This window comes from Lineus longissimus, chromosome 18 (genome assembly GCF_910592395.1).
Source record: "Lineus longissimus chromosome 18, tnLinLong1.2, whole genome shotgun sequence".
NCBI lineage: Eukaryota > Metazoa > Nemertea > Pilidiophora > Heteronemertea > Lineidae > Lineus > Lineus longissimus.
Window position 1 is genome coordinate 3,728,189 of NC_088325.1, and position 22,262 is coordinate 3,750,450.

The 22,262-nt window shown below is 40.7% G+C and overlaps 2 protein-coding genes across 12 annotated transcripts in view; both read right to left on the reverse strand.

Annotated features, from left to right (window-relative positions):
- The window catches only part of LOC135502527 (caldesmon-like), a 272,930-nt gene that overhangs the window by 244,934 nt on the left and 5,734 nt on the right, over positions 1 to 22,262 (reverse strand). The window lies entirely within an intron of this gene.
- LOC135502494 (fibrous sheath CABYR-binding protein-like) lies at positions 2,698 to 14,682 on the reverse strand. The gene has a single exon (XM_064795394.1). It carries the CDS (start codon positions 13,386 to 13,388, stop codon positions 11,538 to 11,540), a length of 1,851 nt encoding a protein of 616 aa, XP_064651464.1. The 5' UTR covers positions 13,389 to 14,682; the 3' UTR covers positions 2,698 to 11,537.

Consider the following 22,262-nt stretch of genomic DNA (forward strand, 5'->3'; position numbering starts at 1 on the left):
TTGTACTGTAAAGCCTCCATGAATACTTTTAAAGGTGCACTTTAAATGATGTACTGTGAAGGTACAACCTTTATTACAGTACAAAGTATATCATTTAAAGTACAGCCTTTACAGTACAGTATCAAAATACTGAACTAAGGCTGTACTGTATATGCTACACTATACTACTAAAGGTTGAACTATTTTTCATGTTTGTAGGAATGATAAATTTTAAATGATAAAGTTTTATTTTTGCTATTGCAAAAAGTTCTCCAAAAGTAAAAATTCCTCTGGGAAAAATCTTTTTGGGGTGGTTTGCAAATTACTTTCCTTTTTTCATATCAATTTTTTTTGGGGAGCTTTTCATTTTTATGAGCTGAGGTTATTAGCAAAATCCACAAAAATAAAACACCCGCGAGAATTACTAGGCATTTAGCAGTACCCATACAACCAAATTTTGATTGTTACAAGTCAAGATGCTCAAAAATGCTTCAGAAATTCTAGAAGTATGCAAACAATATGTACATTGCCTTGGTAACCCTCCAAGTCGCTGAGAGCATGTAGGCCTACCATTAGTCAGGAAAAAGGGAAAAAGGTTGAATTCATCCTGCTTGAGTCAGTGAAATCACACCTGGAGGCAATCGCGAGGCAATATGGGGGAAAAACTTCAAGATCGCACCTTTCGCTTCTTTCAAAGGTACAGTACTGTCTGTTGGCTGATGGGGGAGATAAGATAAAGTTAGGAGGAATTACAGGTCCGTTACGCATTACAGACATTTCAGGAGAAAAATCCGCTGATTCACGCAGAATTTATCTCCAAAATTCCATTACCAGTTCCACAAACACAACCTACATGTAGGTATAACCTTAGAAATACAGTAGAACTTTTCTATTAAGGACACCCTCGGAACTGAAAAGTACTGTCATTAATAGAGTGGTGTCCTATTTAGAAAGGTCAAAGTGCATCCCATAGAGGTTTTTTCAGCCAAGTGAAAAGTCCTTAAAAGTTTTTCACCATCTCAAAATCCATTTGTGTTTTTTCATTTTACCGAAAAGCTCTTTTCAAGAGCGCAACAACCTTTATTTTTATGACTACATACTTGTAGTCCGAGTTTTTCAGAAGCAAAAAAAACCACTTTATTTCTAAGAGCATGAAGAGTTCTCAACTTTGTTGCAACCTTCCGATAATCTGGAGATCGACTCTGACTTGAAGCAGTGAAGAAAGTCATCTTTGACACTGCTCACACCTAAGCATACGCCCAGGGCATATGTGACACTTTCTATCAGGAAACACGCACCATGTCGACATTTATGAAGAAAAATACATGAAAGATTCCATTAAAAATTAGAGAAGCTATCAGCATCATGACTATGGTTTACATGATAAGATTTCCTCCGAGTGCGGCAGTATAGTTAAAAATTCAACTTCACTGCAACCAAAACTTGAGTACATCGTGTTTTGCAGAATGTACACAACCTGAGCCCAAGTTAACTTGGATCAGACTGTACTTTACATGCTGATGGTTTGTCCTTTGGGTTAGGATCAGATGTTTTGCCAATATGTAATGAATGCCACAGGGTGGCACATAAAAATGTCTTTGCTACTTTTTTTTCTTTGTTTGTGATGGAATCGTGCAGGGGCCAGGTAAACTGTCCTTAGGCAAGATTGGCAGTTGTCAGGGATGAGATGGTGTTCAGAGCAAAGAAACTGAAACATTTCCACATGAAATGTTGCATTAGAACTGATGTTACTTGAAAAATATGCCTCTAAAATGCTTATTTGTGGCACAATTTCGAAAATTCAAAGTTTTAGATAGAGCCGAGGCAGATATCTTCCTATTGATGCTGTCACGAAACACCTTTAGGAGTTGGAAGTTAGAAATGTCGTATCCCTGGGCACAGCATCATCATTTCAGTAGCTGTAGGGTGGTGCAAATTGAAAGAGGCACAGCTAGGCCTTATTCTCTAGTCTTTCAGTCGGCACGATTTTTTAGTGGGCCATCCTGTATAGAAGATACTAATGATCCCACGGTCCAAGACACAAATAACTTCTGTCCTGCTTCGCGGCAGTGACGCCCAACGTACGCGCGCCAATGACGCACCTGTGATGCGCTTATTACGTGCGACTTAGGTGTGACCTGTGTCAATGACGCGTCACTGACGCACCAATGACATGATTTACAGCATGTCAATTGTGATTTCGACTGTATTTTAGAGTGTCGTAGAAAATTTCGAGATCTTGTAAAAATTTTATAAACTCTTGAGGAGGAGACAGACAAGACATTCAATGAGAGTTGAATAAATTTATGGATGTTGTCCTAGATGGTACTAGTTGTAGTTGTCATATATACAGTAGAACCTCTCTATTAAGGACACCCTCTGGATTGACAAGTGCTGTCCTTAATAGAGTGGTGTCCTGATTAGAGAGGTCAAATTGAATGGAAACAGCCAATTCGGGACCAAAAGTAGTGTCCTCGATAGAGAGGTTGTCCTTAATTAAGAGGTGTCTGCTAAAGTAGGTTTCACTGTACTGTGACCACTCTTTTCAAGGCGCTGTGGTCATGAAAATATCTCTTCCCGATTTTGCAGCCATCAATTTCCACACATGGGGGCCCTTTCCAACGATAAAACAATATGTTTGGTATTTTCATAAGTTTGGGATTTTATCCCCTCTCGCGAAAATAGTAGGCTCGCAAAAATAACGGGTTTTACAGTAAGCCAGTATAGTTGTTTATTTTAGTTATCAATTTACAAAGCATTTTCATTATTCCATAATCTGATAAAAAACACAAGAAACCATCATGGCTACAAGTGTACAAGCAGTAGTAGTAATGGCGGAAAATAAGATCATCCTGGGGACAAGGTCATCCTGTGGACCAGGCTGCTGATTTCAAACAGTAGAAGCAATTTGAAAATCGACTTTAATTTGTCAACGTTCATGTCCAATCCAAGGAAAAAATTGTTCAATCAAGAATAAATTAAGACTAGCTTTTATTTATTCCTATTTCAATGTTTTCCGAATGCAATTGAAAACTACCGGTGAAGAAGTACACACTAGTAACCATGGCAACATATAAGAAAACTATAATACGGCTCATTATCCTGTACATTGGAGAACATCTCCTAGTTCACATGATTTACGGTCTGGAAATCTTCGTACAGTAGAACCTCTCTAATAAGGACACCCTTGGGACTGAGGGACTGATAAATGCTGTTCTTAAAAGAGAGGTGTCCTGATTATTTAGGTCAAATCGTATTGGAACGTCCCACTTGGGACTGAAATCATTGTCCCTAATAGAGAGGGTGTCCGGATTATAGACTGCTAAGGGAGGTTCCACTGCACATGATATGAACGCAATACATACAGCTTATCGGACCTATCTGTCACTGCACTAACTAACATACTAGCGATACAGGCATACAGTGCCCCCTATACACATGTAGATTATAAAACATAACGGCTTTATATCAAATAATAGTTTTCGTGAGTAAAAACGAAGCATATCAGTGTAAAAATTCAAAAGTAACTTTTCGATCTGTTAAAAACAATATGATAGGCGTACTACATGTACTATATATTTTGTGGACACAAAACCACAAATCACCAAACAACACTGCGGTCACCTTGGACACGGAAAGACGCCTGACATCTGAATCTAACATAAACTCAGACGTCAATCTGACGTCAAAATGAATATCATTCTATTCTGAGGCCACATCAATTTAAGGCCATATCAATTTAATTAGATGGGCATCATTTCCTCCATCCCCCTTTCTGGAGGAAACCCTCGTAGAATACACTGTTTAAAGAACAATGTCTCTGGCCCATGTAGAGGGTGTGTGTATATTTTGAGACCTGGACAGTACATGTCATCTAAGAATTAAAATCCCCCTCCACCATACAGTCCAAGTCACAATTAACATCTCCTCTGCTTCGCGTCAGTTGCACACTTATCGCTCTATGCTTTTTCGAAGGTTGCGTAAATATCACACGCGACTTATGCGTGACCTACACGCTGGGTAGCGCGTGACTAATTTGAGGGATGTCAATTGTAATTTGGACTGTGCGGATCACTTGGTTTTAGAATTCAGTAGAACCACTCTGTTGAGGACACCCTCGGGACTGACAAGTGCTGTCCTTAATAGAGAGGTGTCCTGATAAGAGGTGTCCATTTTAGGCTCTTCTTGCCTCTAGTACCATGGTATCGTGAAATGGATCATACAAAATCTCTTTTCTATCTAAAGTTAATTGAATTGGCAAGATATAAAAGTTCTCCTACTTCTTAATGATGAACTTTAAGCTGACACCACACCTCGAAATAACTGCCATAATCATGCTAATGTCATCATGCAACTGTTACCATGTATTTTTATACAATGACTGTTTTTTTTCATTTGACATTTACCTTGATTACTTCAACATTTTCGCTGCTAAGTTTTGAATTGGTTATCAGCCAGTTAATCTCGAGATGGAAACACAAATTTAACACCATGTTTGTTAAGATTGAATTAGTATGATTTGGGAAAGCATTCCAGCCTGTAGTTAGCTGTTTCTCACAGGGTTGGGGGAGGGAGCAAGACACCCTTTTGCCTCACTGCCCCCCTCCCCCCTAGCTATGGCCCTATCATTTGGCATCATGGCGTGTCCAGGGTTAACATTCAAAACTCGATCTGAGATCACATAAAAGCTGTGCGACTTTTAACCCCTGAAACTACTTCCAGGTGGCATTGAGTGTTCTAACAAAATATGTTACCTTGCATTTTGTGCAATTCCAACTGTTGCAGACATTTTTATCAAATGCTGAGAGGTTTTTTATGATGAAAACATGTAATCTTGAAGCAGAAGAAGTGCCACTCGACTTCAAGCATTTCCTAAAGCACCCCACCCACAAACGAGATATTTCTATTCCCGCAACCCGCAATCATGATCCTTGAAATGAGTGACAAAAAGATTACTTGTGTGCGGGTAATGAGGTCATCGCAGTGTTCGGTATTTATCACAGTGCACAGCAACAACAGATTTTCGTTGTAAGCACCTGCAACAAACGCCACAAACAACAGACTTTTGTCACATGCAATAATTACTGCAGGTCGCTGGAAAAAAAAATCTGTTTTGCGCGACACTTTGCAGGAACGGATGCAACATGAGTGAAATTCATTGTCATGGCGATAAAACACTAATCGTAGCAGTGTACATCAGGAACTAGTGTTGTTACCATGGGAACGTCAAACATCCATGAAACCAGACAGAACATGTAAACGTAAGTTTTAGGGTTAAGTGCCTTGCATAAGGGCACCAAGACGAAGGACAGTGATCCATCTGAGAGTCGAAATCATGACCTCCCGATTATGGGCCCCAAATCTGAAAGGTTGGAATTTTTTATAAGGTAAGCTGGTACAATTATAGACTCTATCTCGTAGAAAACAGCTTGCAGTGTACATTTATGCATAAAGAGGCCATAACTGTAACAGGGGCTATAATTGTAACATCTTACCTTACAAGTAGGCGTGGCGTTTTCATAAGCGAGTCCAAATTACATTGTAACAACCAACACCTTCGACTGGAAAGTCCCACTTTTTAAACGTCTGCAGTCCAATTCAACAAGAACCGGTTTAGATATACATTATTCCTATATATTTACTTCCATCTCTGCTCAAGTTAGCGTGAAAAACATTGAATACAATCAGATTACAATCATAAAAAGCTGAGCCAATTCAGCGATGTTTTATTAAAAACCTACAGCCGCAATAATGAATACTATCTATTTTACCTTCTATTATAAAAGTAATATTTAGAAATCTCAAAAATTGGCCTCGAATCGAATCGCACATTTATCATGAACATGTAAACAGATAGAAAATGAAATTTCGACAGAATTATTCAAGCGCGGTGCAAACGGGAGATTTGAATCCCCGCAACCTGGGATTATTATCACTTAATGTGCAATAGATCACTTGTCTGCAGGTAAACTGGTCATTGCTGGGTTAGATATTGATCAAAGGTCACTTTGATCGCGATTCTTGTCTCAGGCAATTTTCATCACATGCGATTGTGATTGTGTGTTGCAGTGATCAAATCCCTCGTTTGCGGGGCCTCAGATCACCTCTGATTTGAGCTTCAACCATCTGGATCTACAACTAGCAATATAAACATTGTGGTTTCCACGGAAACCATCAAATTATCAAAACAAACAGAGACTCCATATCTGTGGCTCAATCAGGCCAAGCATTTTACACGGATTCGACTTTTCTTTTTAAAACGACTCTGTCCTTTATTTCAAGATGACATTTGAAACCAGTCTGCCAATGTTATCTGGTTTAAAATAAAGAATCTTCCCCGACCACACCGATTGTCCAAAATCGGGTAGGCCTACTGGCACACAGTCACAGCGGCAAGAGTAAATTAAAACTAGTCTACCCTTTCAGTGTTTTTGAAAAATTTTCTCAATTTCTTTGACATACCTCACAAAAGCTGAGTAATGGGTGGGGGGGGGGCTAATTTGGGGACACGAGGTGACCCAATAAGAAGTTTATGAAAGACATGATAACCTTGCAATAACAATTAAAGGTGGCCAGGTATTTTTTCCATTTTGAGAGAATGATGAAAAACTAAAATGAGGCCAATGGAAAATGCATCAGGACAGCGAAGTTCAATGCTATCGGCAATATATGTCAACTTTAATACCAGACCAGTGCAAATGCATGCATTCAAATTTTCTCATAAAAATGGCCCTATTACACATTCTTGCACTAGCATTATAAATTTTAACATGGCTTCCAGCCCCCTCCGAAGCTCACCAACGACCGCACACTCCCCTCAGCCGACTGTAACCATAACCAACCACTACCTGATACAGAAATACATACATCATGGACACAAAGTATTGATTTCTATTCTTTGCCTCGCCGGGTATATAGAAAATAGCGACTATCATCTCCGGCAGCCAGTGTACATAAAACGTGATGATACATTAGGGCCTCTTGCAATTATGACACTTTCATCACGAAACTCATTTTCATTCAGCATGTTTGGCAAATATATATATGGCGGTCCAGTAATTTTGCAAGAATACTAGTCAAACAGGGTGATGTTCACAAAGCCAAAAGTTTGCAATTTGTTCATTTTTCATGTCCAAATTCTGTGAATTGCACTGTGTGCATAGTGCAATACACACTACAATGCACAGTGAAGGGTACTTGACCAGTTGCATTTCTATTTTCATGGACCACCAGAATATGAACGGCATACCTCTTTAAGAGGCCCATCATCTTGGAACTAATCATCATCTCATCTCATCTCATCCCGAAAACCCATTTCACATTTCCCCCAGGTTAGCATGTCATCATGGTACCATTAGCTATCATTACCGATGACAAATGATGCAACCTTTAATGTCATCAACACAAAAGGTGACATAACATCCGGCATCGCAATTACAAACTGTGCCATGGTTATGACAGCAAATTACCCCAAAGAAGACAGAATTTTGCAACATGCTGTGAGGTGATTATATATCAGCCCATCATGATTTTGGTGAACTTGGAACTGAAGGACAGAAATCTTGGCAGGGTGTGGTGGCGATGGGGGGGGATGTGTGTTTGCTGTAAACCGGGTAATTTTTGCGTGCGTTTTAATTTCGCGTATTTCGCATTTAGCAAAATCCGCAAGAAAAAACGCCACGAAAAACAAACATAAACTCAAATTTCTGTTGCAGCGTTCTCAAAGCGCTAAATTAAAACTACGCCAAAGTTGCAATTTTACAAAACTGCGAACAATAATTGTCACGAATATTTCCTGGTTTACAGTATCTTAGAAACGACCCAAAGGTTTTTTCTGGGAGGATGACATTGATTCATTGAACCCAAATACATGCAGTCCATAACATTTTCAAAATTGATGTACACACATCCTGGTCCATATCTTTTCACAAAAACAAAATGATAGAAAAAGTTTGCATTTGTGCATGTTTTGGCATCCATTATCTATGATACTCTTCACAGCCATTGTCCCTTGGTTCCAGCGACACAAACGCGTTTTTTCTCATAATAACCACAACAATGCGACATGGTGAGCGGCATAATTGCATTCAAACAATCACGAGTGTTCTGTGTCTGAAGAACTGGAGGCAGAATGTGATATTATTGGTCATAGTTTAGTTATTATTCATGTCTGAAGTGCAATAAAGCACGTGTGTACTTCCCCATATGTGCAATAAATTGCTCAGGAGATGTACGGGGGGGGGGGGGGGGGGGGGGGCTCTCATTTTCATATACTCTAGTTTCGCATGCCTAACGTCCACTGCAGAAATTAAGCCAGTGTTTGTGTACACTTTGGTAGGCCCATGAGGGGAGTAAGTTTCTTTAGGCCTATACTTGATTGACTAGCAGCGTCAATGGCAATATAGAAGGCCTATAAAATACCCCATTATGGGCCAAGAAATGTGCACTATGTAACAATCTGAGTGGATGTTAGGAGTGAGAAACTAGATCAGTTAGAGCTTTACACAGCTTTTGTCAGTGGCGAGTGAATCTTTTCACTAAAGAAATTGATACCGATTGGAGGTATTGGTTGTCTCGCGAAAGAGCTAAAATGTAGACCATCACTGAGACATAGCCGAGGTTTTGACTAACATTTTTCTCCACCTGAGCGGTTTTGGTGAGACATTCAATACCATCATATGTAGAGGTTTCAATTTCTATTGACTGCTTTTGTATTTTGCACCAGCTTAAGTGATTTTGGTTGCCTAACCATAACCACTGAATTCCAAAGAGGCTTCCTGGGCTCATAGGGCATTTACACTCTAAACTGTGATTTACTATAAATCAAGTTGTTTAGAATTACAAGTTCATAACAACAAGAAGTGATTACCCCTCCCAGGTCATCAGGTTATTCTCCTATATTCCTCATTAGGACAATAACATTCTCACCCGAAAGTAGAACAGAACAAATTGGTGGAATTCTCTGGAAGGGGCACTTCATCTGATCATGTGTGACCCGGCCACTTGATAAAAAATTCGATCAAATTACCCTAGATGCCAGATCTCGATATCAAAGAATGTGTCACCAGATAAATCTGCAGGACTATTGTGGAATTGAAAAGTAAATAACAAGTGAGGTTATCATGATTTCTGACAGGTCTATACTCTAATATCGTTGATTTTTGTCACAAAAAACTACTTACTGAAATTGAAAATCTGGTATAAGTTACATTTTAGCAAGAATTTATAAAGATTAGTCATCAGTAATTCTTGCTATTATTGATACTGTTAAAACCTCAATTTTAGAGCCCAAAACTCTGTATGTATACTAAAGATACAGGACATACAGGCAAACTAAGGACAAAACCCACTAAAAGACCAGACAAAGAAATTCCGAGTTTGTCTTTCTCCTGAAAACTTTCTGAAATCTCAAAAAATCTCAATTCTCTCATGAGAGGTTGATCTAAATGCTTTGGGTGCTTTTTGAGTTTTTTTTCAAAAATATTTTTCAACATATGTGTTGGCTTGAGAAAAATATGTTGTTGCATATATGTTGTTGCAAATATGTTGTTGCATATATGCAACAACATATTTTGGAGGCGCATACTGATGAGAAACAGGGAATTTTTTAATCTGGCCTTAGGCCACTGATACTCATGAACTCTGAAGTTAAAACAACTTGAAGTTTATCTCCACACAAAATGTGAGATGACACCACTGCTACACATTTGCAGCATAATCCAAAGCGTGAATGCTATAATCCAGAGTGCGGCAGCAAAAATTCCAAATCCTGATTTTATATTCCACACATCGATCTAGTATCCATGGCAACGAGGCAGTGCAAGTAGCAGACATGATATCATGATATTTTGCACGGCATAATAGACTCCACTTGTACGAGACTGTTGTTTTTGACTAGCTGTATAATCCAACACAGGACACTGGCATGATATATATAACACCATATAGCAACGGACAACGGTCTCAAGCCCAAAAAACTAAGGATATTTCAAGATCTTTTAAAAGAAAAATCTTTTGGTATGAAATTTCTTAACATGTAGGCTGGCCCATTACCTAACCAGGCCTTTCAATTGCATAAGTTTGGTCCAGGTTCCTTTTTTCCTCACTAATATAGGCACACTAATTTTACTAATTTCGGCACCTTGTTTCATGTCATGTAGTAAATTGCATAACTGGTTAGAAAACTGCTGCTTCACCCAAAAAACTTATTTTTATCAATTTCAATTCAAAACTTCTTATGGTAATCTAGGATTGTTGGGGGAATAATTGACGGATTTTAGGAGCAAAAATATTTCAGGGAGGTCACTTGCAATATAGCTTTTCTGGTAGTTTTTACCAGTAGAAAAGAACATGACAAATGGGTGGGCACACTTAAATTTGTTCAATAGAAATTCCAAAAAATATCCTTAGTTCATTGGGATAAGTACCGACCACTAATCCTGCTCGGATATGTACAGCGACGTCTATAATAATCACCTATATGTCATCCTACATGAAATGTACAGGCTGTCCTGTTCACGATAGAGCGAAACAGAACGCTACAACATGCATAATCCACTAGTAATCCACTTCGATTGTACACTTAGAGTATATGCGTATATATATCTATATATCATTATCCACACTGTTCATAGAAAGTAGACATGTTCCGCCGCTTATGTATTATAAAATGATTTTTAGAATCACAAATAGGACAGTTCGTCATAATGTACATTTTCGAAATAATTTCGTCCGAATCCGAAACAAAAGTTTATCCAGCAAAAACAGAACGGACTTTAAAAAGTCTGAACCAACAGCTTACTATAAATTCACCTCTATAAGGCATCCCCGGGCTGAAATGTTATGGATGTCAATTTCGAGTTAGTGCAAACTCAGTGTGGGCACTTTGTAATAGCCCGAACCCAGATATCTTGATTGACTACTGTGGGGTGTGGTTATATGTTGAGTTTTTGGTAATCAGACTCCCGCTCCATGGAGGGGCGGCTTGGAATATGCTCCATTGGGCAAGAGGCATATACTCCATTATGATGTATGAAACGACTATGAAATTGACATCCATTTGTTCCGTTTAAAGGATGACTCAGGGGTGTATTTACAGTAAGTGTCCACACATGGAAGGAAAGCATCTAAATTAAAACAATCTTGGAATCCTCGACAGAGTCACGTGACCTCCCAGATATTCAGTCAAACGTTTGTATTCCAAAATCACGTCGTATCAGCAATCATTGAATGCAACATTCCAGTGACAATCACGTACCATTATCCAATAATCGTTTCAATTTGGACTCCATAAAAATATCCCGACAGCAACTGAGCACTGAGAGCCAAACATAGTAGTATTTTTCAATACCCCATTGAGAGTCACATATCAGATAAGCAATGCACGTTTGACTTTGCGAAAATAAAATGTTCAGTCATCCCCAAATTCAGTAAGGCAATAAAAAAGCTTCTTTATCTTAGGGAAATCTAGAGCTCCAGATAGTCCAGTACAGTCGACCATCTCAGATTCCACAAAAGTCATTTAAAATTGAACTATCTTGTCTCAAAATGTCTCATATTTAACTATCTTGGACTACAGCAGGTTGTGTGTCATGATCTTGACTAGCGCCCTCTGCGATAGGTTCTGGTAACTTTTCTACATTTTCTAATGTCTCTTGGTTTTGCGATTCTAAGGGAGCAGGAAGGTCGTCAGCTGCAGTTTCGGGGGCCGGATGCTCTGTCGACTCCTCTAGGGCTGCTTCTGGTTCTGGTGCAGATTCTGGCGCAGGGGGTATTTCCTTAACAGCTTCAAGCTCTGATGGCTGCTCCTCGGGTGCAGATGGTAGTTCCTCCACAAAAGGTGCGGGTGTACTTTCCGCCTCAGCAACAGGCTCCAGTAATTCAGCAGGTGGGGGCACCTCCTCTACAGCTTCTGGCCCTGATGGCTGCTCTTCTGGTGCAGGGGGTAGTTCCTCCACTACTGGTTCCGGCGCACTTTCTATCTCAGTGACAGGTTCTTGCAATTCCTCAGCCTGTGGGGGCACCTCCTCAACAGCTGGCTCAGGCGCTGGTGGCATTTCCTCGACCTCTGGTGCAGCAGCTGCCTCAATTTCAACAATAGGTTCTGGGGCTTGCTGCTCTTCTGGCTGTGGCTCAGGCTCAACAGGCTTCTCCTCTTCGACTGGAACTGGCTCTTCTACAACAGGTTCTGGTGCTGGCGGTGCCTCCTCCTCAACCTCCTCTTGCTGCGACTCAACATATGCCACCTCTTCTTCAATCACCTCCGGTGCAGGACTCTCCTCTGGTGCAGATTCTGACATCTGTATGTGAACAGGCTCCATAGGTTCCTCAGTAACAGGCTGCGGCTCCTCATGCTGATCTGACTCGACTGGTTCTGGCATTGACTCGACAACATTTTCTTTAACCGGTTCAACTAATGGCTCGGCTGGTTCAGGCACTGGTTCTACCGGTTCAGGCAGATTCATTGGAATATCACTGTCATTCTCTTCTAGCACCACTGGTTGACTTTCAATTGGTTCTGGTTCTGGTAGGCTTTGTGGTTCTTCTTGAGCCTCCTCGGGGGCAGCTTCAACAACCAGTTCTGGTTCCTCTGCTTTTGGCTCAGGGGCAGACTCAACAAATTCAACCTGCTGAACATCAATGACTTCTGGTTCGGGCAAGGCCTCTGGTGTACTCTCCTGTACTTCCTCTTTCTCAGCTACGATAGGTTCTGGGGCAACCTCTTGCTCTGGCTCTTGTACGGGTATGGTCTCTGGCTCCGATACTGGCTCAGGCTCTGCTGCTGGTTCAGGGGCAGTATCTGATTCCCCAATGGTCTGCACCTCATGGTGCTCTTCCAAAATGATCCTAGTAGGCTCTTGACTAGAATCTAATGGCTGAACTTCGACTAACTTTTGCGTAACAATATGCTTTTCGGTAACAGTCTCAGTTTCGACGTGCTTTGTCCCCTCGGGTGGCGGAACCTCATCACCAGGTTTAACTACGACAACCTCCTCCCGGACAACCTTAACTTGCTTGGTAACAATAGTTCTTTCATGCTCAACATTATCGCCAGTCTCTTTAATGACTTGGACATTTTCCGAATCTGTCGTCTCTTCTTTTACGACCATGCTGTCCCGCCCCTCAAAAATATTATTTGGAGCTGACTCATTTTTCTGTTCCTCGCTTTTTTCTATATTTTCATTAACCTCACCTTTAACTTCTCCATCCTTCAGCTTTTTCTCCGCGTTGGGTGTATCCCCATTATCGTCGATGAACGGAAAATCCTCATCTATTCCAACACTCCCCTTATCCTCCTCGATCATGATAGCCGCCTTCTTGTCGACCGCATTTTGATTTTCGGTTGGCCGATTTCCGGGTACGTCAGTCCCTATATCCCCATCCTTCTCTTTACTTTGCCGACACCCCATTTTGATGATCAAAATCCAAAGTTAATCCAAAACTACGAAAGATTCGATAATCCAATGTCAATAGGCCCTATCCAAAATTAAATTGGACCAATACTAGTATTCCAATACACTGTCTACAGTAGATTTTCCCACACCAGTTTCAGAGGAATGCAATTTCTTCACTACTGCTCCAGCTACAGCAAGGCACTGAATATATCCTACCTGCCTTTTTTAGCAAATTCACAGTCAGAGAGAAGTGGGATTAGTAGTTACAGCTGCTGGTGAATCACCGGCTCCTTGGCTCCTTACCTCACCTACAACCAGCAAGAAATAAGCAATCCTCCTAACACACAACCTGTAGTCCAGCACAGCACACGACTCACTCCTGCAGAACAGCCTCTGAGCAGACTCGATGGGTGTGACCTAGACAGTGTACACGAGATAGTACAACAGCGCCGGCAGTGAAAATGATAGCTCGTTTTCGAATTCCACGCACTGGGTTATATCCACCGAAAATAACCCTGAATTGTCTTCCTGGAACTCCACTGTCAGATCATGAGATAGTCCTTGAATCCACCTAAAGCTTTATTTGAAAATGTCCAGACAATAGGAGCATTGAATACATGCACCAGCTGTGGTTGTCTCAGTCTATAGCACTCCTGATTATATCCAATATCTGAGGCCGAAGAACCAATGCAATTAATTCACTGCACATACGGATAGCTTTTGTGCTGTATAATATAGCAATTGGATGCCACACAAATGAAAAATATACTGCTGGCTAGACAGTGTATTGAATCTATATGTTTATTGTGTTGCAAATTTTCAAATATCAATCTCCATACGTGAGGAATAAATGATGGATGGAGTTAACACACCCAATTATTCACGCTGCAAGTTTTTATCACAATGTTATAATCCTGGTGTGGCAGTTGATGCAACAATCGACTTTTTGTCAATTCAATTGAGATTAATCATTGGGCAATTTCTTCCTGGCCGTAGATGGCAAAACAATATTCCTCGCAATTGTATGTAGGCCTAGTTGTGGAAGAGATGACTTTGTAGCCAAAGTATGGTGGATGCTATTCGGCTAATGTCGCTATATCGACTGAGCAATGATCACTCTTTTTCTGCTAACATGGCAACAGTAAGCTCGGTTATGCCTGCCCTAGCTCAATCTATGCCCAGAGTGTAGAACAGGATCCAACGCTGACTCACACACCTCAAAATCAAGAGCATGGTGAGGGTAGTGATGGGCTGCACACATATGAATCATCAAGTGTTCTATTTTTCGACATAACTTGTGCTCAGGGATGTTGAGGGTGGTGAAGGGGGTCCACAATCGTGCTGTTGAGAGGCCAACATCCACAAATAAACTACTAAACTACTTGTGTTATCCTTGTTTTATTTGCCATGTTCGCTCAAGTGCAACCTCTCAAAATGAAGAGCAAATTGCTGTTCCCGAGGGGAGCCCAACACCATATGAAGAGAACTTTCATTGCATTTGTAATCATACTTTTTGTATGTATGCTAAAAATAATTTTACATGTATTACTTTTCAATGTACCCCTGAAGCTCCCCTTCAGCCAACCTGAACACACATATTGTGACCCACTCTGAATTTTTACAGAACTGTCTACCCTAGTTTTTATCATTCAAAAAACCTGTCGACAAGTTCTATCTTGTCAAATAAAAGACTTAATATGCCCAATTCAGGTCATTTCACTGACTCATGGTGAATAAAGTTGAGACACAGGATTTTGATCATTGATTGTTGAAGGACATCAAACACCCTTCAAACTGTTATTCATATCCTATTGACGAATGCAATGGAGTTCGTTGACATCGTGACCTAACTTGGAAATTGGGACCACATCTGATAATAAAAATTAAAAATTTATGGAGAATTATCAGTATTCATATCTCATCTTGCAGTCTAAATTAGATAAATGATTTAAGACTAGTTTATATGTGAGTGATAGTCACAAGATCACCCTGGCAGCCAGTTACCCAGATTGTCGAGGACCAGGCAGGCTTAACAACTTGCTGAGGCAGCCAGTCCTTGGAATGGGAAAAGTTTTTGCGACAGGCGCCAACGTTTCCATTGTGCCACACCGGCAACCCAGACCACCAATATTCTAATATTTTCCCTTCCACCACACAAGTGAAAGTGAAAGTGACTTGCCAGAGGCCACAGGTAAACAGGGCAGCAATAGTCACAAAGAAAACATCAACTTCCGCGTTCGACATCCGTAGAAATAATTTCATTATAGCAACAACGCGCCTTACTGGCTCTTTTGTTTTCCGAGCACACAATGTCAGTTTGCGACACATGTAATCGAAGACACATGGAATATTGATCATGTTTGGCGAAGGCCGCCCCAGGCGAAATCGCCAAGCCAAAAATCAATTGTAAAAATTATGCCAAAGAATCAAAGTTGACAAAGAAGTTATTTATGTATATGCGTTAGGGCTCCGGCAATTACTTTTCATTTGTTAGTTATGTAAATAACTTGTGGTGTATTCGAGGGGAAAAGGGCCTTTTCCAGGACAGCAGCATGGGCCGCTGTGGAATAGTGGCTCAGACACTCTTTTGGCTTGCAGTCAAGAGATCTTTAGTTAAAACCCCACTATTGTTGTGAGACTTTAGGCAGGTTACTTTGTTGGCCAATGCCCCCTCTGAGAAAAAAGTCGTCAAAAATGCATTTCAGTTCAGATTTTGGCCAATTTTCAGAATGACAGAGGGCAAAAGAGTGTTTTTCCCCCCCCCCCCCCCCCGTTACTAAAATGCTAGCTATTACATTCCTACGTGGAGGGGCATTAGGCCTACTCCCATGAGAATAAGACCTCCTAAAATTTATATCAAAATGTAATCAGAAGAACTGGCATTTTTGCTTATCGTACATTAGAAATCTCAATGATATATGCAGCGACTGCTAAAGAAGAAGAAAACACATGCTAGATGTACAGACCACAATATTTCACATATCTCCGTAAACTGTCGCAGATAAACGCAATCTAATTTTGTAGTGACGACATTAATTATTCAGCTGATGCTAAATCTCAAGGGACATATAGGGTTCTGTTGCCAGAGGCTGGCTCTATGCTGAGGGAGGAATGGTCTTTTTTGTGATGCTGGGATAGATGAAAATATGGGCAGGATTTGTGGGATTGGCACCGTTAATTCTATTAATGGGATTTTGAAGAATTCTGCAGTGCCAGAAAAATGTGTATTTATTTGACAAAATTGTCTGTTGGGAATCAGAATGGGGACGTTTTGTTAGAGGATGTTGGCAGGTACCCCGTTTGTATTTTGGTGTATGAGGTCAAACTGAGGGTGGTGAAGCAGATCGAAGTTCACAATTAATGATGATGCCCTCATGATGACTAAATCATCCTCTGTACATGGAAAGTAAGATCATGACGTAAAATATTAATAGGCCTGCATCTGAAAAACTTTTTCTTGGGGGGTAATACTTGTCTTCACTGGCTCGTGAGATCTCAGATGATCAAGACAATGAATCTCTCTAAAGAACAATGAAGGCCTATCTTAAAAATCATCAAAAGCTTCAGGAGCCCCATCCACAGTCAACAACAATAGAACTGCAGGGTCATCTCTGGTAAGCAAATCATCTTAACCATATCCTAAAAGTCATCAAAAGCTTAGGGAGCCCCAAACCTTCGACTTGTTAACAAGTCAACAAGAACTGCAGGGTCATCTTTGGTCTCATGGTAACCGAATCATCTTGACCAGGTCAAAGGTCAACACCAATGACTTATGTCAATGAGAACTGGTTGACAGTTCAATGGCGGGGAGTGTGGTTACAAAAATATTTACATAGTCATTGCCAAGGTCACTTCACCAGAACAATTCCAAGGTTGGAGTCAATCAACAAAGTGATCTGTTCCTGCAGCTAACTCTCCCTCAAATTTGTTTTTGGGCGGGGAAACGCTGCCCATTATGGCATTAGCATTTCAGACAGGAATCTGAAAAGCCAGGGACAGGGTAGAAAAGGGCACAATCTGAAAAAGGACATGGTGCAGCACCTGGCCCCTGCTGTAAATGGAAAATGCATTGGCCACAGATGAAAAAAGGCAGGGCATTCAAGAAAATTGAGAAAGGCAGGGTCGGCCGCCCCTGCTAAAACACTAGAACTTAAAGACTACCTATTTCATTTCATTGATTTGGCATTACACTACAGCAGAACTTCTCTATTAGGGACACCCTCCGGGCTGACAAGTGCTGTCCTTAATAGAGAGGTGTCCTGATTAGAGAGGTCAAATTGAATGGAAACAGCCAATTTGGGACCAAAACTAGTGTCCTCGATAGAGAGGTTGTCCTTAATTGAGAGGTTTCCGCTAAGGGAGGTTTCACTGTATTTATAACCCGTTTAGGATAGAAAAGATTTAGATAATGCACACTTTAGGAGGCAAAGCTGCAAATCAAATTTAGAGAAAGGGACCAGGCGCTTCTAGCTCAAAATCCTGGTCCCCTTAAAAGATTTTTTTAAATTTGTGTTCAATTTTGAAGCCTGTCATGGTGTGCCCCTGACCAAGGTGTTGCCTTTCCGAGTGAAGGAAAACCAGAATTCAGTAGTTTCCACCCCTAATATCAACAAAGGAACAGTAGCTCTAGAAAAACAAACTTTATTTACATGAAAGTCCATCACGCGGTAAAAAGTTTCAACATTGTGACCTCGTGAACTGGGTTAATGAAAACATTCTTGTGGGGCGAATGAAAATAATCTGATCAATGATGAGTTTGAGATAAGAAAATTTAGGACAGCATCCTACAAGAAGGGCAATGGACATTATCGACACACCAGAATTATATTTACACAAGAGATATGTTTAAATTTGAACGAACACTCAGAGTAGATCTTTTTCAAGGTGACATCCTTGTGGGGCAAATGAACATAATCTAGAAATCGATGAGTCTGAGCCCAACAAGTTTGTGATTGTATAGGCCTATCATGAACCTCATGGTCTTCTACCATGGGCGTGGCTATCACAGTCAAAAACACACTTTGGTGACGTCTGCAGGGACATTGCCCCCCACCCCCACCCACCCCTAGCTAGCTACCCCCCTTTCTACATGTACTCCCTTCAAATATAAATTAACCTTGGTGGTCAAAATGGTAGAGGCCTAGCACAAGAGGGGAATGGCCTTTTTCACTTTCACTTCAGGACATCCGCATTGCTCCAAAATGACCACTGGCATTCGGGATATAGGTACCAGATAAACAATGACCAAGCGATTCAGATGGACTCAATGAGCTTTCAGTAAAAACTACTGCCATGCCATCTGATGGCTTTACAAAGAACTAAAATCATCATTAGAAATTACACCACCAATGTAATCCACAGATGTTTTGCAGTTATTCATGAATAAGGCCAAGGGAACGAACGTCTTAGAATGCCGTCCAACTCGAACCACTAAATGCAAAAATACACTTTTTCTGACCAGAGAAATCAGTGGACTTTTAACCAATAATGAATAATGAAAAAAACACATGCACTTAGGAGTCCGAAGGAAAGTATTCAATCCAAGACTTTCATTCCCTTGGCCTAATGAAGTCCTGTACAGTCTTCATTTGAAAACAGGTTTAATAGCTAAAAGTACTAGCAGATGTGACCTCCTTTATTGAAAATATTCATAAATTCATGCGAATTTTTCTTTTAATAGTGACAGCCATCACGCGATATTATCAGGTGATAATAAACATTTTAAAAACGGGTTGCAAAGCTTGAACAGAAAAAAATTGGCTTAGTTCAAATCAAATTGGTTGTGTTGGTAGTCATATATGGTAGTAAGACTAGCCATGTACATCATAATCTAAATTTTGAGCTTGATAGCCTAGAGGTTTGCTGGCTACCACACAATTGGGCCCAGGTTCGATCCCGGGGAGAACCCAGGATTTCTAGATGAACCGGCATGGCTCTCAAGGAACTAAAATTCCTGGCTCTTCACAACACGTACAACGTATGAAATACCTGAGTGACTGTCAGATGAGACGAAAAGCCATGGTCCCATGTACCTGAGTGTCGGTAATCATCATCATCATCATCATCATCATTTCGCTTAGTAACCATAGTGACTATTTAGGTTTTGCATGCGTGCGCCTTAACTTCAAACGATTTAGCTGCTAGCATAGGACACGTAGTGCCTTAACTTTAACTTCAAAAAAATAACTGAACTTGTGCTGTTTAAATTAATTGTCCTCAATTTACATTATCATGAAATGGCCAGGGCCATTGTGCTCACCTCATGTGGAGGAAAGATGGATAAAGAGCATGGTATTGTGTCATGTAGTGTTAGGTTTGATGTAGGTCCAAGCAATTACAATTTCCCCAAAATGGCCAATTTACAGTACATTCGACCTATGTGACCTTGAAAAGTAGGTCAAATCAAAGAAGACCCGGGTGACACATTGAATGGTTGTTAGAATTAGATGTACCTATGATATAAAATTGGTGCCAATCGGGCAAGTCATTACTAGGAATAATGGCATTTTGAAGAATTTAGGATTTGGCCCCCTCCCTGGAGGCCAAACGGCAAATCTGATCGCACCAAACTTCGGTACCTGCGATCACCTGACCAAGGGGTACATGTGTACTTAATTTGTGATCAATAGTCATTGCAGTTAAGAAACGTGCCATAGTTACGGCCTGACGGCGAATTTACGCCATTTGACCTCTGTGACCTTGACAAGAAGGTCAAATTAAAAACCTGTGTGACATATACTGTATGGTGGTTAGATGTACCCATGATATCAAATTGGTGGCAATCGGGCAAGAAGTTAAGGAATAATCACATTTTTAAGGTTTTTGGATTTTGCCACCTGGTGGTCAAGTGGTGAATCATATTGGACCAAACTTCGGTCCCTGAGATCACCTGACTAAGGGGTAAATGTGTACCAAATTTGGTATCAATAGTCATTGCAGTTTAGAAACGTGCCATCGTTACATCCCAATGGCCAATTTACACCATTTGACCTCTGTGACCTTGAAAAGGAGGTCAAATCAAAAACCCGGAGGATATATGATGCACCTTTGCTAGAAGTACCTACCATATTTTTTTCAAAATTTCCCGACTACTATTAAGGGAGATATTGCATATTTTCACTTTTAACGTTTGGCCCCCTGGTGGCCAAACCATGAAACGAATCGGACCGAAACTTGGTCTCCAAGGTGTCATTACATAAGGGTACATGTGTACCAAGTTTCAACTCAATAGCTCTAACAGTTACGAAACGTGCCCTGCTAACGGACGACGGACGACGACGGACGACGACGACGACGACGACGACGACGGACGACGGACGCCACGGTATGGGATAAGCTCACCTCTGCTAAGAGGTGAGCTAATAACGTGTACAAATCAAGGTCCTATTACTGTAAACCTGGAAATTTTCACTAGAGTTTTATTTTAGCTGTTTTCGCTAATAGAGAATCAAACGTCAAATTTAATCTCGTGAAAATTTCCTCTCTATTGCAATAATGAATAACCTTCAAGCTATGATCTTAAATGCTGAATTTAATCCTCGTGAATCCTGAAAGTATTCTAACAATGAGGGATCTCCTCCCCAGTGTTTATCCGACAACCTCTTGAAGGAATCCACACTATTACAATAGCTGAGACCACATACTCCGGGAGTGAATTCCAATCTTCCACCATGCGCAGAAAAAGGAGTATTTCCCAATGTCCAATCTACATCTGGTCTTAGTACGCTTTCTAGAGTGGTCCGTGGTGCCTGGATGAGTTCTACGTTTGTATTTTTCTACATGCGGATGGTTTTGCTGGAACAATACAGTAGAAGCTCTCTATTAAGGACACCCTCGGAACTAACAAATGCTGTCCCTAATGGTGTCCTGATAAGAGAGGTCAAATTGAATGGCAACAACAAATTTGGGACAAAAACTAGTGTCCTAGATAGGGCGGGTGTCCTTTATAGAGCGGTGTCCACTAAGAGAGGTTCTACTTTACGAACATCTGAATCGCTTAGTAACCATGTCATGATTGTAGCGACTATTTAGGTTTTCCTGGGTCGAAGCGAAAAACATGTTTAGCTCTGTGAGTCTTAGATTATACGGCAGATGTTTCAGGGTCGGGACCATTTTGGTAAAGCGTAATGATAATGAATGTATAGTAATAAGTCAGAATGGAGGGCTTTCCAAAATTCTCCATCACAGAAGAAAAACTGATGGAGAATAGTCGACGACAGCAGAATGAAAAAAATAGTGCCAAGGGCACTGTGCCTGCCTGGCAGTAGGAATTCAGGGGGGATGGGGAGTGTTGGGAGATGTTTTGAAATTTGGTAAAATCAAAAACTTGTATTATAAATGATGTAACTTAAGTAGCTGCACCTACAGTAGACTGAGCATCTTAGCTCAAAGGATATTGTATTGCTCAAAGGATATGGGAGCTAGACCATTTTTAAGTTTTTCAGAAAAAGCCGCCTAGTGGGCAAACTAAGAATCACACCACACCCAAAATCGAAGTCGACCTAGATTTTAGGGTCATATACATACATATGAAAAAGAAAAGGGTCCGTCAAAAATGGAAGATGCTATAGCGCTGACAAGGGCACCAATAAGGAAGCGGACATTTTTTATGCCATTTGACCTAGTTTTCCCTTAAAATAAGGCCAAATCGAAAACCTGTATTATATGATGTGTCCGCAATAGATGTACCTGTGATAAAAAAAGGAGCGCCCTAAGAGCCCCTGGTGGCCAAATCAGGAATCGAATTGCGCTCAAAATCGAACTTGGCCTAGATCATGGGCCCATGTATATGCACACATGGATGATGAAAATGATCCGTCAAAAAATGAAAACAAAAGAGCGCTGACAAGGCAAAAAGTTTATGGAGGGACGGACGGACAGTCACAGACG